We start from the raw sequence: 17,347 nt of genomic DNA, 5'->3' as shown, positions 1-17,347 counted from the left end.
GGGTATTTTGAGCTAAAACTTCACACACACACTCTGGGGACATCAGAGAAAAGCGCATTATACCACCCCTTTAAAGTCTTCTGAAGCCATGCAATGGTTTTGTGTGAGGAAAAGACTGAAATTTAAGTTATCTACTGATGATTTCCCCTTAAATGTGAGTTGGGTCTCCCATGCACTTCACGATTTGTATGATGCATATGTAGGTTAAAAATGTGTTTAATTTCGGTTGTGGTGCAGCCTTAGAAGCCAGTTGCCTATGTAGGGTTTTGAGACTTACATTTGTGTTTCACAAAATAATGAGGTTCATCAATGCAAGGATGAGTAAAAGATAACAGAATGTTAATTTCTTGGTGATCTATTCCTTTAATAACGCTGTCAGACTCTCTGAAAAGGTTTTAAAAATGGTTGTGGTTGTTGTAATTTAAATCCATGTTCGTTTCAAATGGCAATTTCATTTCTCCGCTAACGGTATTTTGAAAGCGTTCATAAAGCATTTGAATGACGAGATGTTTTGAGAAGGCATTGTGTGTGTTGGGACGTCATTCACGTGCTGGATATATTTCCAGAAATCCATTTTTCATACCCTCCCAGCACACCGTATAACACTTTACTCAGCACTTGAAGCTTCGCACTTCTCTTCAAGCGCCTGCGGGGAGATCTAAAGAAGACTAATGGAACATGACGATCCTCGGAGGACGAGCGAGGAAACTCAAGCGCTCCGGTCGCCTGTGCGTCGCTTTGATTCCTGATCATGACAAATGCAGTAATTAGCATTCAAGTCCAAGAGGAGCAAGTTCTCTTCATTCCTGCAGGTTTATAGCGGATCCTGCTAAGTACGCCGGGCCTGTCTTCATCCCTGCAGCCGTGCGGAGAAAGAGCGAAGACGGCATGATGCATCGAGCGAAAAACACATCTTCTGCCTGCAATTTTATGGCTCATATCAACAGGGCTCTCTTAGATTTTAGATTTTCATTGTTTGAAACATTGAAGCACTCGAGATGATGGATAACATCAGTGGTGTACCTGTATGCCCAATTACAGGTCTTAATAACGGAGCTGAAGTCTGCTTTTAAGCAAGAAAAATACAGTAATTTATGATAGTGACTCAAGGTCAGTTCACACTGAGGAAGAGGGTCATTCTTATTATTCAGTGGTCAAGTATCACCATTACTGTTGCTTATACTCTGGGATTTGAATAAGCCTCTAGTCCTAAGGATTGCATTTAGACCTGTGACTTGTGCTCAAAATGCTATGAACGTGAATGATATCTCATCGTGCTGTTGTTGTTGAGGAGGAGAGGTGTGCTTTTACGTTTCTAACCAATCACACACACTATTTTCCAGTGAAAAATGCCCTGGCAACCGATTGGATGCTGATTAGGGATCTGGAATATTTTTTAATAGATATTTAGGGTGACCAGATGTCTCAGTTTATCAGGAACTTTCCCAGTTTCACAAGGTCTGTTCCAATTTGATGCATTGTTTTATTTTGTTCCGTTTTCATGTATTGTTCCATTCTGGAATTTTTGAATTAATCTTGACTGATTAAGTTCAAAATTCTGAAACTTTCCCAATTTCACAAGGTCTGTTCCGATTTCATGCACTTAATCAGTTAATCAGTCATTAATTCAGAATTGTACAATGCATGAAAACAGAACAGAATGGAACAATGCATGAAAACGCATGAACATAATTGAACAATGCATGAAAAACATAATGGAACAATGCATGAATACAGAACATAATGCATGAAAACAGAACAGAATGGAACAATGCATGAAAACGCATGAAAATGCATGAACATAATGGAACAATGCATGAAAACCCTTAAACAAATCCCTTAAACAATCTATAAAAAACATAAAAAAATAGAAACAACCATTCAAAAGAAAATATATACTGCTCACCATCTTCTGTATAAATATTCTAGATAAAAAATAGCGACAACCTGGCAACTACTCTGAACTTTATAGAATAAAAAAAAAAAAGATTCTAGATTAATTAGCAATGTTGGTGCCATTGAGCCGTTTGCTGCTAATTGTATTAATGTCCATTTGCACATACCTATTTTAATATTCTTTCTAGTCTGGATGCATTATGCTCGATCACTGGTACACAGCGCACCCTTAAGAGTTATACGGATAATAAGTTTGAGTACTATAAAACCTGTCCTAAAGTTAAGAGTAACTCAGCGAGGGTTTACTGCCGCCTGCGGCTCCAGCACTAAAGCTGTGACAGAAATTATACCATGTTCTGTTTAAGCTATGGTTAACCTCCAGAGTTCTCACTGGCAGCTTTCGGTGTAATTACACCAGAGCGTTTCTTTGAAAAGGAGGGAAGGTCATCAAAAATGCATTTTGCTAAATAACCCAAACTCAGAGCCCTGGAAGAGCGAGTGCACTTAAAGGTGTAGTTCACTCCAAATTCTCTCATCTCTGTGTCGTTCCAAACCCATAGAACTTACTTTCTTTTGTGTTTCACTGAAAAAGTATGAAATAATACGCTGTCCAAACGACATCGAGGGTGAGCTATTTCTTTAAGACCTTCAGTGGGGGAAAAAACCCTCAACTTCTTAACGTTTTCCATAAAAACTTTATAATGTTTGCCTTAAGGGTGGATTAAGTAAAATATGGAGGGAGGGGGAAAAACATAAAATCGATCGTTAGGAGGACATCTCTTGGGTCAAGGAAAGAAAAGCCCAAATGGCTTCAGATGTTTCCAGTTCATTCCCATAAGAGATAAAGTGTGTTTTTACAGGCGTGATGTGAGTGATTCACACTGTCTGCAGTTTTACACGGCAACTGTTGCTAGGGCTTTATTCATGACGGCAACAGTGTTTTTGGTTCAGAGGACTGCTGTTTCCAAGCAGATCAGGACCTATTTTGGGAAATGACAAATGCATGCAAGATTAGATTTGCAATTTATAGGATTACATGACATGACATCTTACTGAAGGCTGTTTCAGTCCTGTGCACTGCTTTTGACATCTTCAACACAGTTTACCTCCAAAATCTGATGCATCTCTGATTGAAACAGGACGTTCAAAGGGAAAACAGAATAGAATTTGATTCATGAGGTTACGAGGAACCAGAATGCAGTCGAGAAGTTGGTTGGGAGAAGTTAGGAAAAGCTTGGTGACATCAGCCAAAAAGGGATGGATTATTACATAATTGCATTTTGATAAAGACTTACAACAGCTTTTTTTTATTTGGAGTAACACACACAGAATTGTTCAACAAGAACATAAAATGATTTGTAAGTTTATTATTGGATATTTAGGGTGACCAGATGTCTCTTTCATCTGGTTTCATCTGGTCATCTGATGTGACTTTCTCCGTTTCACAAGGTCTGTTCCGATTTCATGCACTGTTCCATTTTGGAATTAATCAGTCAATATTAATTCCAAAATTCCAGAATGGAACAATGCATGAAATCAGAACAGAATGGAACACAGGGACACTTTGAATTTCATGCAGCAAAATGAATTAATCTTTCCCACTGCGCAATGTGACGTCGGAGTGACGTCTTTTCTATGTAATTTTTGGACGTCCAATTTCGGTCCACTGAAGGGGTTGCTTTGTAACGCCAGGCAATGTCTTTTTCCGACGTCTACCGCACGTCTAATGGTGACGTCCGTGGGATCTCCGTGTAAGGGTTATTTATAGTCCAAATGTGGTCGTTTGTGGGCGTCTTTTCAACATCAAATTTAGACTAATTTTAGACGTCGTTTTTATACAACTTCTATAACTGTAGTTTCAAAAGGGTGGAGGACATGTTTTTTGTACCATGTATTTACATTTACACATTTGGCAGAAGCTTTTATCCAAAGTGACTTACATTGCATTATACATTTACATTCCTATCAGTTCTTGCTTTTTCTGGGAATCGAACCCATGATCTTGCCGTTGCAAGTGCCAACGCTCTGCTGTTTGAGCTACAGCATCACACCTTAGTATGCGTCTCCAGTTATCACCTGATGCTGAGACAATCAAATGGAGTTTTTGGAAAATGATCTTAAATAATTATAAATAATCTGTATTCATATGTATTAATCATGTTGATATCAACAATGTTGATATTTGTATATAAAAAAAATATTACATATTAATCATGTAAATTTCCTGCACCTGTCATAGACGTCCAAATGACGTCCAAAAAAATGACCCAGTTCAAAGGTCCAATGTTGAACATCAATATGACGTCCTAGTTGGGTCATGGTTGGACGTCCAAATAGTGGACCTAGTTTGTACGTCGAATAGATGTCCAGAATTGATCATGGAACGGACCCTTAATATATACATGATCTGCACGTCTATCCGACGTCCATGTTTAGTGGGTTAAGTCATTTAATTCATTTGAGCTGAGATAAAATATAATTTTTTCAATAGCTAATTCCTCCGAACACATCCACATACGCAAGCTTTGATAATATTACGAATTAGGAAGCCATTATAATGCAGTCAAAGATCAATTATGACTGTAGGAGTGTAGCATTGGTATGCAATTATTCATAAACTTGCAATAGTCTGATTTGGGCCTAACTGTAAATTGACATGTACGTCTAGACATAAAATGTTTGTTGTTATTTATTTCTGTCCAAATAACCTGAATAAAATAGAAGAATCACCGGACGCAGTCTTATTTTGTATTATTTATACACTATTATAGTTTTTAATCATATTTTTAATAGCTATTTTAATTTTATTTTCGTCATTTTGTTATGTGCTTTTTGTAATTATTACTATTATTATTATTACTATTTATTTTTATTTCCAGTTATTAATTTTAGTGCTTCAACTCATTTCAGTTAGTTGCCAAGGCAACATTTCAAATTATTTTTTCATATATATACACGTTTTCAGTAGTTTAATTTAAGATTTAGTTGATGCCAGGAACAGGAAGAAACTAAAAAATGACACGAATGACATCAACTATAATGGAAAACATTTTCTCTCATTTCGATGAAATAAATCCATCTTTTAGAACGGTTACTCCCATCACTGCTGAGCCTTCAGAGATCTGGTCTCAGGTCCTACAGGTATATATCTGATCCCGTCTCTGTTTGACACAATCACCTGTTCTTTCATTGAAAGCGGATGAAACGGGGAGTGGAGTGACAGTAATATATGCAGCAGGAGAGTTATCATCTTAATAGGACTGTCAGAACGGTGTCATCTCAGGGTTGCCGGTGACAGGAGATGCGTATCGTGGCAGAAAACAACTCGGATGTCCACAATGTCACCTTGTTGTTTCAATGTCCAAACCTTCACTGGAACAATAAATTAGCTCCAGTGGCACCGCCTCGAATATTAGTGATTGTTGAGACACGGGACGAAACATGTCCCACAATTCCACCTGTCGCTAGTTTAGAAAATAGCATTTCTACTCTGAAAAAATTAATCAGAGATGTTAGAAGACCACAAATTACCACCATTTTTGAAAAAGCTTTAATTGTTATATATCACTCACTACCTGTCCTTGTTCATATTGTTTGGTATTTTTAGATAATTTTCCTTATTTTAAGTAGTTTCAATTGTACAACACCTAAAATGGCTCCCTAATGTATGTGATGTCGTCTTTTGTAAGATTTTCTTCAGTAGATGGAGGTGATAGTCATCCAGTTCATTAATGTATGCATTTAAGTTAATGCTAGATTTGTCAGATGTTTATTAAATATTTGACATGAAATTACAGTCTTACATTTGTGAGAAAATTCAGCATAATGTTGCACAGCAGGTGTATTCCTGTAAACAGTGTTGAAAAGACTAATCCACATTAATTGCTGTGCTAGTTAAACTTTTATTTATTTCATTTTCATTGTGTAGCCTGTTTTGTGCAGTGTTTTCTGGATCGGTGTTTGGCTGCTTGTCAGAATGTGCGGATCGACGAAGATGAATTGGGCCATGTCCAATTTGCAAGCGTATTGATTTTGATTTTGATTCACACAAACCACAATGGCCTCTGGGTAATTTGCATCACCTGGACACCGAATTGCCCTGATTAAATCTGACTGGAGGGCAGTGGAGCTCTTTGGATAAGCCCAGAGACTTTTAACTTAAACACACTGAAAGTATAAAGTTTGAGTTTTTTTGAGGAGAAAAACCATGAGAAAAACATGTTCCACATCGCGCACATCTGGAGAAGAGTCCTGCTGCCCTCTGCTGGATAGGAGGAGCACGTGCGGGTAAGGAAAAAGCTTTTAACACCGAAAAACAAATTAAGTTTTACTTGAAAAGTGGGTCATTATGTGGTCAGTAAACAATCTGCACACGCACAACTATTACTATACAAGTTATAGGAGTTATGTTCAAGTGGAGGCAGATAAACAAGTGATTTTCTTTGAAGGCGCACTTGAAAAGCAGGCCTAGCGGAAATACAAGTACAGTACGTTATTATACATACAACTTGTTTATTATAATTATTAAGCGCTAGATGAACGGGTTTAGATAAAAAAAATATGGGAAAAAAACAAACAAAAAAAACAGCCATAACAATGACTTTTTTGTTTGTTTGTTTGTTGTTGTTGGTTTAAAATAAGAGACATCAGGGACTCCTACCTTAATAACAGCGAACTCATTAACATTTGGACTGTCTATAGGGGATTTTCAGGGTTTAATCTCACGTTTTTGCCAGACATCAACTATCTGTAGACATCATATTTGATTCGCCAATTTTAAAGGCCTCTAATGGATCAACATAATCATAACTGGAAAACCTCTTGTACAATCTGCTACGTTGATAATTGGATATGAAATAAGTAAAAGGCCTTTTAGTGCAAAGTGCAACTGCAAAGGTCATGATACTAGTAATACTTCAAGATGAACACTTACTGGAGTAACTTTACTCGATCTTTTTTTTTTTTTTTTTTCATGAAAATAAAAAATGATGTTAAAATGTGAGTATCAAATATGATCCATCAGGCTTTTGAGGAACGTTTATTTGTTCATCTCTCAATCATCATTGTATTGCATTATGTTTTGCCCCCCACAATAAAAACTAGAGCTTTGATCACAAAACTAAACATTTAAACATCATCATATCAAAGCATATTATTAGGAGATATAGTGGCAGCCGACATTTGGCCTATATGCATTTTATGTAAGTATCTGTTATAAAGATTTACATTACAAGCATCAGAATTTCATCTTACCTTTTGGCCATATAAATATCAGCATCTGCATATAAATTGCATATTTTCTAAATTGCTCCTCATAAATAAATGAGTCATAGAAGTCATAAAAAGTCTTAAATAAGTCTAAAATGAGTCATAAAAGCCAAATGAATCAAACATGATACAACATTTTTTAGATTTTTTTTCGTCTAAAGATTCAATAGTATATTCCCTTTATTTATATATATATATATATATATGAAGAGTTCAGATGCAAACACCTCTGAAATTTTCTTCTAGAATGATCATTTTTATCAAGCTCGTACATTTAAGTTCAGCAATTTCACTTAAATGGCAATGAAAATGACCTATTGTCATTTATGTGAAATTACTGAACTTAAATATACAAGCTTTATAAAAATGATCATTCTAGAAGAAAATTTCAGAAACTCTTCATATATATATTTCATATGTCAGGCTTAAAACACTTAAAATGTGACATTTCTGCACCCCAGCAGGATTCAGAATTATAGAGCAAAATACCACAGAAATTGTGAAGAAACATGCATTGGAAAAGCTGACATTGCATGTTTCATCACAATATTCAGAGCTCAACTAAAAAATACTTTGAGGGAACTTCATGTACGTAGATAATTTTACCTCAAAAAAGCAAACGTTATGTGTCACCATGGTGGTGTTTTGTAGTTGTGTGTATGACACTGTGCACCTTCTTTATATTAATATGTTCCTGTGGAAAACCAATGTTGGTGAACTTTGAATCATCATGTGGTTTACTTTTTTACTGCCTGTGTTATTATGGTGGTTATCAATATATTACAAAGGTATAAAGCAGATTTTTATATTTTTTGTGAAATTAAATAACTTTTATCAGTTAATGAAATATAAGGGTTGTCCATATTTTCTTTTTACAGTAAAATACTGGCAACCAAGCTGCTGTTTTTTCCCCGTAAATTTCACCATATTTTTTAAATTGTGTTTTTTTTTTTTTTTTTGCCTGTAAATTTAAGTCTCGTAAAAACTAAAAGGTTACCACCATATATTTTTTACGGTAAAGTACTGGCGACCACAGCTGATGTTTTTTTTTACCGTAAATTTCACCGTATTTTTTACTTTTTTTTTTTTTTGCCCGTAAATTTAAGTCCCGTAAAACATAAAAGGTTGTCACCATATATTTTTTACGGTAAATTCTGGCAACCACAGCTGATGTTTTTTTACTGTAAAATTCACTATACATTGTGGGGGTTTTTTGCCCGTAAATTTAAGTCCCGGAAAACATAAAAGGTTGCCACCATATATTTTTACGGTAAAGTACTGACAACCACAGCTGCCGTTTTTTTTACCGTAAATTTCTTTTTTTTTTAACAGTGCAGCATTAAATCCCTGTTCCTGCATACAGCATTTATATTCCATATGCAAGTATGCATCAAACATTTACAGAACTGGAAAATTCACAGCATGCATGTATTACATTTCACCCCCTTTATTGGAAATGTACTAGTACCTGGACATTAAAAACTGATCAGTCTCTCAGTGTTAATGCATTTCACTGTCGAATCACTGAACGTCCGCCAGTTAGTTTACAGTGGTACTTCAGGAGTGTTAGAAAGTCCTCTGTAGTCCATGATGAAATCGTTTTGGATACGACAGACAGACACAATTATATAACTAGAAATAAAAACGCAACTCAAAATTGTGCAATTCAATAGGTTCTTAGAAATAAAAACATTGAGCATTTTGAGAGAAGGTACAAGACAGACCACTGACTAAATGTCAAGTTCATTTGTTAATAACACTACATACATTTAAAAAGACCACCATTTAAACATGATTCTCTGTGAAAAGAAACTGGAAGTAGGATTTATGGGAGGCTGTACAGTGTGCAAATTACTGTCCGTCATGGGAGGCAAATCTAAATAATGTGTTTCTTTCCGCCCATGAGACATTTAAAGAAAGTCATGTTTTGAAACCAAGGCCCTCACAGAGTCTTATGTCTTGTTCGACGGCACATATCATTTAAATTTGCCTTTAGTCCTCAGAGTACACGTGCGACATGTTTATTTTGCTCATGACTACCTGTAAGATTACAATAAAAACTGCAGGGAAAATGTTCGAAACACTTTTTTGTGTGTGTTCTTTAATTGATCATTGTCAGGCCCACATGGAATTCAATTGCCCACATAATTTTACACATTAACTCTTTCCCTGCAATTCATGTTTTCAGTGTTATACAGTAGAGGGTGCTGTTAGGCATCTTCTGAAAGAGTACAGAATCTCCTGATCAAAACACAGGCGAAGAAGAAGCAGAAACAAGACATAGAAGCATTACTGTAATCTATCGCGATCATAAAACAGCCTAACGTTCCTGAATGAAATGTCGACCCATGAAGAGGAAACGACTGAAGCTTTATGGGTGTTGATGGACTCGATCCACTCCATCTGTGTTTTGATCATCCGGACAAAAATGCTTTTTTTTTTTTTTTTTTACAGGTTTTTGTTCAAAATGTTGCTTTTTTTTTATGAAACATACACACATTCAAGTGTTGATTAAAAACAGAATGCGTTAAGTTAGAGGCTCTGTTCTTTCCTTACATTGTATGTTCAGATATTAATACAACTAAATATTCTGGGGACCGTGAAAGATGTAAAAATGCTGGCGCTGGCGAGGAAAGGGTTAATTTCCCCATTAAATACTTTGGTTAGTTGATCACGTGCACAAGCCTGTCGTCCATTCAACACATTTTAACATGTTCAAATCCTCAGAACTCAATAGATTCTGCCTCAGAAAATGCACAGATTCCATATGGGCCTGACATTAAGGTTATAAGCATAACAGAGAGATGAGAATACAGTCCCAATTAATAATAATAATAATTATAATCTATACAGCAGGCTGAACATGTTTTACCGACTGCCTTCCTTGATTTGTTCTTCATCCCTAAAGACGATCTCAATTCAGCAACTCGCTGGTAATGGATGCTCCTGAAGGCCCGTTATTATCATATGAGGAATGCTTAACTAGAACAAGCGACTGCATCCAAACTGAAACCCACAACCAACGTAAGACCGGCTGCTGATGGAGGATCTAGTTCTTCACAAGCAGTTTTAAAACTCTCTTAATCCGCTTCGGCATTGAGTCATACGCAGGCCCACACACACAATCTGCATGATGATTTCCACTCAGTTGTAATGCATTCATGGGGTTTATTAAATATGCTGGCTAATTTGATTACGCTTAGTTACCGATAACAATAGCTTCATTTAACAAGTTTAAATCCTTTTTTTTTTTTTTTCGCAGAAAAACATCTGCAGATTGTTCCTGGGCCTGGTCATACGGTAATCAGTTTCATATACTAAACGCATACAAACACTCAATATTTCTCTCGCGCGCGCGCGCAACCGTGTTTGTTCTCCTGCTGAATTAAGTTAAAATGTGTATTTAGGTTTTGTAGTGATACATGCATCCAGTAGACTGCAGATTTACATATATTTTCTTAAAAATAAAAAGTAAAAAAAAAAGTATTAGAAACCCAGCTATACAGAGTCTTTAGCTAATCCACGGAGCGAGGTTTGGAAGGAGGAGCCCCGTGTGCGGATGTGATGCGGTTGGTTAGGAGGTGAGCAGCGGCAGCGTTTAGGTGCTACAGCAGGGACCTTTCGTGGGCTGTGCCGTTTCTGTCAGATCCACTCCTCTGTTGCGTCCCGTGTTGGCACCGGCAGGCTGGGGCTCGTTCTTGGGCAGTTTCTTTGCTAAGGTGGAAAGACAGAAAATGGAAATATTATGGAAATGCATTCAAAAAAAGTCTAAAATGTGGCATTTTCCTCAGTGAAACCCAAGTACAAATTTTAGGGTAGGCCCTGCTGGGCTCATGCTAGTCTCAGCCTCAGACTGTTGTCTGATGCATAAAGCTGAGTTTATACTCACCGCATGCTAGGTGGTTGCTATGGTGTTGCTAGGCAGTTGCTAAGGTGTTGCTAGGCGCTTGCTGGGGTATTTTGGGTGGCTACTAGAGCGTTTCTAGACGGTTGCTAGGGTGTTCAGGGTGGTTGCTAAGGTATTTTTGGTGGTTGCTATGGTGTTACTAGGTGGTTGGTAGTTGTCACAGATGGTTACTATGGAGTTTTTATAGAGTTCTTAAAATCTTTAGTAACGAGTGCCTTTAATACGCAAGGGCCCATTTCGCCCATTTTTTTTTGTAACCGTGTGCGGCTCCGCATCTGAAGATGAACGACTTCGAGACGAATCTGGCCGAGCATGTACATCTCACCGCACCGGCACCCAGTGTGTGCGTCTAAATTAGTTGTTTACATTTACAAAATGAGCCTACAATAGCAGACGTAAGCCCTTTAAATTAAAATAAAGGCTCATGTTTTATAAAAATGTTCACAAAACTAAATGAAAATGTTTACAAAATATGTAAGATATCGTTAATTTAGTTGTATAGGCTACGTTCTCATATCCATTTTATTTTGTTCTAATGTCACAAGTACTAATCTCAAGGTTTACTGCTTTACACGATTCTTTTGTAGTGTGGTTTTGGTGAAGTGTACTAAAATAAGCATACATGTGTGTACCTTGCTACTTCTCACCTCTGAATCCTAATGGTTTAGAGGACAATTACTCCTAGTCGCTCCCTGTCATTTCAAAGAATAGCACAAGTCTGTCTGGAAACAAAGCCATCATGAGGCCAAACCCCCTCATGGAAGAGGAAAGCTGTTGTGTTTACAACTGGGACAGGATCAACTAAACACTCGTTTTTCAAAAGTATGTGAAGTTCGCGGTGCTATTGTTGCAGTAAACTTGAACAACATTCTTGAATTAATAATTTATTAGATGCATGCCGGTTTGTTATGGTATGCACATCGATTTTACATTTTCACGCCCCTAAACATGAGGCAGAACAAGACGCAAGACAAGGCTCATGTTGACATTTGTGTACCTCTAACTTTTAATGGCACAGTCAAAAATGCAGTCTGTAACATTAATGTTCCACAATACAGCAGACTTTCACAATCAAACATGCAAAACTAAACAAAACTTACAACAGAATGTTACAATGGAAGTAAATATTTCATATCAGAACTCATAGGTAAACAATGAGTCAAAAGTTTAGGGTCAGTATTTGTTTTACTTTTAATAGTTTTATTCAGCAAGTACGTATTAAACTGATTAAAAGTGACAGTAAAGACATTTATAATGTTACAAAAGATTATATTTCAAATAAATGCTGTTCTTTTGAACTCTCCATTCATCAAAGAATCCTGAGAAAATGTTTCCACAAAAATATAAAGCAGCAGCACAACTATTTTCAACATTAATAATAATCATAAATGTTTCTTGAGCATCAATTCATCATATTAGAGTGATTTCTGAAGGATCATGTGACACTGAAGACTGGAGTAATGATGCTGAAAATTCAGCTTTGATCACAGGAATAAAATTACATTTCACTATATATTCACATTGAAAACAGCTGTTTTAAATGATGATAATAATATTTCCGAATTTTACTGTATTTTTTATTTTCAATTAAATGCAGTCTTGGTGAGCAGAAGTCTTTCAAAAACATGAAAATCTTACCGACCCCAAACTTTTGAACTGCAGCGTGTATTAGACTAAAGTAGTAGTTTAAAGTAGTTGATAATAACTTACCAATGGCCATGAAAATCTCGTTCACGTTCATTGAAGTCTTTGCCGACGTTTCCATAAAGAGCAAACTGTTGTCCTCTGCATATGACTGTGCGTCCTGTGAAGAAGAAGAAGAAAATAAGTCATGGTTTCAGGCTCTAAACAGACAGTTGTAAGCGTCTGGCATGTTTATTTGTTTGTGAACAGTTCCACATCTCATTTGTAAAGCCAACAGGAAGCGTCTGCTCCTCCGTGGCTGTTCAAACATCACAAACCTGAAAGTCCAACGCTCTCTTGTTGGCAAGGTCTGCCTTGTTTCCAGCCAAAGCTATTACAATATTTGGACTGGCTTGTCTTTGAAGCTCTTTCACCCAGTTTTTCGCACGTGTAAATGATTCCTGAAAGAAAATGAAGAAAAAAAACATGCATTTCTGTAAAGAAGTTTTTGGATTCAGACATTTTATGTTTTTCATATTTAATTTCTCCCCGACAGGTCCACTTATTATGTGATAATTTAGTTTTTCATAATGATTTTCCATCCTCTCGCTGACTTGTAGCATTAAATGGGATGTTTTTTGTTTCTATGTAAACACTCTTTTCGCATATGAAATCACATGCAATTCACATGCTTAAAGGATTTTAGAACAAGCCAGCTTTTGGCAGCTTGGTTTCAATAAATGCTCTTTCTGGACATGGGAGGAAGTGTTGAGTTATAGTACAATCTCAAAAGAGGTAGAGAAATTCGATTCCTTGTTGAAACTGCAGAGTAAACCGAGCATGCAAGGACTCACCTCGTTCGTAATGTCATACACCACTATGGCCGCCTGTGCTCCTCTGTAATACATTGGGGCCAGACTGTGGTAGCGCTCCTGGCCAGCTGTATCCCAGATCTCAAACTTCACTGTTGTGTCATCCAAACATACTGTCTGAGTCAAGAAGGCAGCTAGTGGAGAGAGGACAGACACGGGTTAGATCTTGCCATTTAAGCCCCTTTCACACAGCGCGTTGATCCCGGGAAATTGCTGTAAAATTGCTAGAGTGCCTTCTGTGTGAATGCAAACACGTCCCGGGATCGATGCCGGGATGGGGACCTAGTAAGATTGCCGGGATCAGTCCCGGAACGTGCCCTGTGTGAACAATCATCACTGATTGTCCCAGCCAGGACCAATGCCGTAAGGGGTGTGCCGTAGTGCCTTTCTACAACCAATGCTACAGCGTATGGGGAACGAGCCACTCGGCAAACCCAGTGGCGCTATTGGGGAGTATGGACATCTGACAGGAGTTATCACATCCTGACGTCACGTGTCTTTACGGGATGTGTATAAATGCACTCACAGATTCTGGAAAATCACTGGCAGTGTGAATGAACCAAAATCAAACAATCCCGGGACACATTATCCGTGTATTTTCGGGAATCTCTGTGTGAAAGTGGCTCTAGTGACTTATTGTAATTAGGGCTGGGTGGCATTTTGCTATACCATGGTGTGTGTGTGTGTGTGTGTGTGTGTATACTTTAATCTAAGATTTTAGTCATACTGCCCACCCGTAAGTGCATTAACATTAGTGTTCATTTTGTTAACGAACTCTAAGAAAAATGTTCTTTGACGACATTTTTCTCTGACTAAAATGACAAGTCTCTACGAGCTTTCATGCTTGCGGTTGCCAGATGTCAAGATTTTAAATGCCCCAATCAGAGCTTTTCTTTTAAAAGGATACATTTTCTGCTCTGTTTTACTTTATATGCAATCTGGCAACCATGTGCGGTCTCAACACTGCGGAGGCGCCGCCAAGTATTTGAACAACTCGACAAACAAGTAAGTTGGAGTTCAGCGATCTCCGTTTGAGAGATTCTGCTTTAATGAAAGTGTCACTCAGCCAGTCTGTGTTCGTTTGCGCTGGTTTCTGTGACTATCTGTGATCAAACCTTCTCACTGATTTATTGTAATAAATCCAAACGTGAATCTCTCAAATGTATGAATAAATGCACTTGCTCTGTGTGACAATAAATGGTCATCTTTTGCTGTTGTATCAATAGAAAAACATGAATGTAATTATTGGAATTATTATGAGGAATTTCACCGTGTTAATTTGAGAGAAATGTTTTGTTTTCATAATGTAGAGAATGTGTTAACTTATGACAAATAACCTATAAAAAAAAAACAGGAAACTAGATATAAGAAAATAAACCATGCGTATGAGTTGACATTCTCTAGATCTGTGCTTATATAAGAGACCAATACTTCTGATGAAATGTAAATATAAATTCTCAAATGACAACAATCATTATGATTTATAATTTTGAACAAAATAATCGTTACCTATTATCAATTTAACCATTATGCAGCATGACAATTTTGCCCAGACTTTAGTGGACAAGGTTGACTAAATACAATAAGTACATTTGAAACAGGACTAAGACTTAGTAGCCGACAGAATTAACACTAATTAGCATCACTTCAGATATGGGTTATTATTATACACCGGAATGGAAGTCTTACCTCCTATTGTGCTCTCCTGAAACTCGTGAAACTGTCCTTTTACAAAGCGAAGGACTAGACTTGATTTCCCCACAGCAGATTCTCCCAGAAGCACTAGTTTGAATTGGCAGATTTTGTTGCCGCCGTTCGGCCCATTAGGTCTCGTTGCTCCACCTCTTCCAGCCATGACCCTGAGCCCCAATCTCCTGTGCTGAATCAAGAGGTGCTTCTCAAACGCTCACTCCCAGATCTGCGGAAACAAACATTAATAATCTAGTATCACTTCTCAATTCACAACACTATTAAGTGATGCAGTGTATCAGAGGTGTCTATTCCTGCTCGTGGAGGGCCTAAACACTGCAGTAAAGTCAGCTCTTGTTTGGTTAACCAAATACATCCTGAGGATAACAAGAGGTGCATTGGTGGACGATAAGTAACTATGCCACTTTCCTTATTCTGAAATAAACAATCTGTTTAGGACTTTGGGATTGTTCAAAAAAGGTGAGCTGAGACCCAGATCTTCAGGAGCAGGACTGAACCCCTCCTAATATATGAGACTGGTTATAAGTTTAAGTAACACTGATATAGAAAGAACATCTATTGTGTAGTTTGACATGCCATTAATTACATCCATTCCTATGCGGTCACATGACTAAACGATGGATGACAGACATTGTTCAGGAACTGCCACTCTTGTTAAGCCTTAAATATCCATTGTGCTCTGACCCCAAAACCCAGCCTTGTGTTCTTTAAGCCTTCCCCAAACAAAGCCAAAGCCACGCTGGGAATGAAATACAAGCTTACTACATACTCAATATGGTGTGTGGAAGCCCATTTCACCACATAAGAAAAAATAAATAAATCATGCATTGAGATGAAAATACATAATTATTTTAAAAACTTTGTATGCCATATTTATGAGTTTTTATCTCATAGTTATGATTTCTTAAAATCGAATATTTGTGATTCAGCATTTTTGTTCTTTTTGCCGCATACTTTTCAGATGTTTTCCATATGAAAAACAGTAAATTCAGGTATTCTGTGCATACAGAAGTGTATGTATACTGCAGAAAGTGTATGGAAAGTGTGATAATATGCAATTCAAACACAACCCAAGTCCCTTTGCCTCTCTGATTAACTAACTCTTAATATTCTAGGCTATATATACTTATACATATAACTCTGTTTATATATTATGTAATATAGAAATCATGAGACAGAGTGACAGTGCAAAATGTCTATCATGATCAGACAGAACTTGAGATGGCTTCTAAACACTTTTAACTTAAAAAACGATGATGAATAGCCATTTATAGACATTGCACGTTAGATTTGATAGATATTCAAAAGAAAAAAGAAAACATTTTTGATGATAACTTGACTTGTTTGACGTGGAGCATAATCTGGCTCATCAAAACAAACGCAGCAGGCTTTGATCGGCTAATATTGTGTTTACTGTACAAGTCAGTAAGTAACTTCGATTTCAGAGGAATGATCAAATAAAATCACTGAATTATTCAAATGGAAAATGTATTTAGTGTCATAATATGAAGCTCGAGCTGCCTGATAGCTTGTGACGCTAACTATGCTAATGATATTGTATCTCTCTCTCTCTCTATTTCTCTATTACACACATGTAAACAGCCACTAAGCTCATTGACAATCGTGTTCCCACCGTCTCAGCCGTACTTTATCGGGTCTGTCAGTTTCTTAGACGCCCCGGTTCAAATGGTTCCCGTAAGCTAATGGTGCTAATGCTAAGAGAAAAACAGGCCGAGCGCTCTGCGTGTACACACAACACTGAGCGAGACCTCTCATAAATAAACCGTTAAAAAGCAGAAAGACCGGAACAACTGTATGGTTCACTTAAAATACAAAGCCCAAAATACTTACATTATTATACCAGTACAAACGTTTAAAACCCAAAGACTCGTACCTTCCTCTCGGTTCCTCCCAACTTCCCCTTTCGCATCAAAACTGATGATGACGGATCGGATGACTGGATCTGACGTCAGACGCATCGGCCAATCACAACAGCGCTTCTGACAAAAATGTTATTCCCAAAACACATAAGTTTTTTTTTTTTTTTTTTAAATAAGTATGTTGTTATTAG

At 37.2% G+C, this 17,347-nt stretch overlaps 1 protein-coding gene across 2 annotated transcripts; it reads right to left on the bottom strand.

Moving 5' to 3' along the window:
- Nucleotides 1-8,595: 8,595 nt before the first annotated feature.
- On the bottom strand, nt 8,596-17,264 carry rab5ab (RAB5A, member RAS oncogene family, b). 2 transcript variants are annotated; one of them, XM_084088953.1, is made up of 6 exons: nt 17,171-17,264; nt 15,256-15,484; nt 13,549-13,700; nt 13,033-13,155; nt 12,782-12,875; nt 8,596-10,878 (listed from the first exon to the last, which is right to left on the bottom strand). In XM_084088953.1, the coding sequence occupies exons 2-6, from the start codon at nt 15,419-15,421 to the stop codon at nt 10,763-10,765; spliced, it is 651 nt and encodes a 216-aa protein (XP_083945079.1). In that variant the 5' UTR covers nt 15,422-15,484; nt 17,171-17,264; the 3' UTR covers nt 8,596-10,762. The 2 variants fall into 2 exon arrangements, with proteins under 2 accessions (XP_083945079.1, XP_083945078.1); XM_084088952.1 differs by having other exon boundaries at nt 17,128-17,221.
- Between the last annotated feature and the right edge of the window lie 83 nt (nt 17,265-17,347).

This window comes from Abramis brama (genome assembly GCF_963993115.1).
Source record: "Abramis brama genome assembly, chromosome: 17".
NCBI classification, from domain to species: Eukaryota; Metazoa; Chordata; class Actinopteri; order Cypriniformes; family Leuciscidae; genus Abramis; species Abramis brama.
This window is presented reverse-complemented; position numbering and strand designations above follow the sequence as displayed.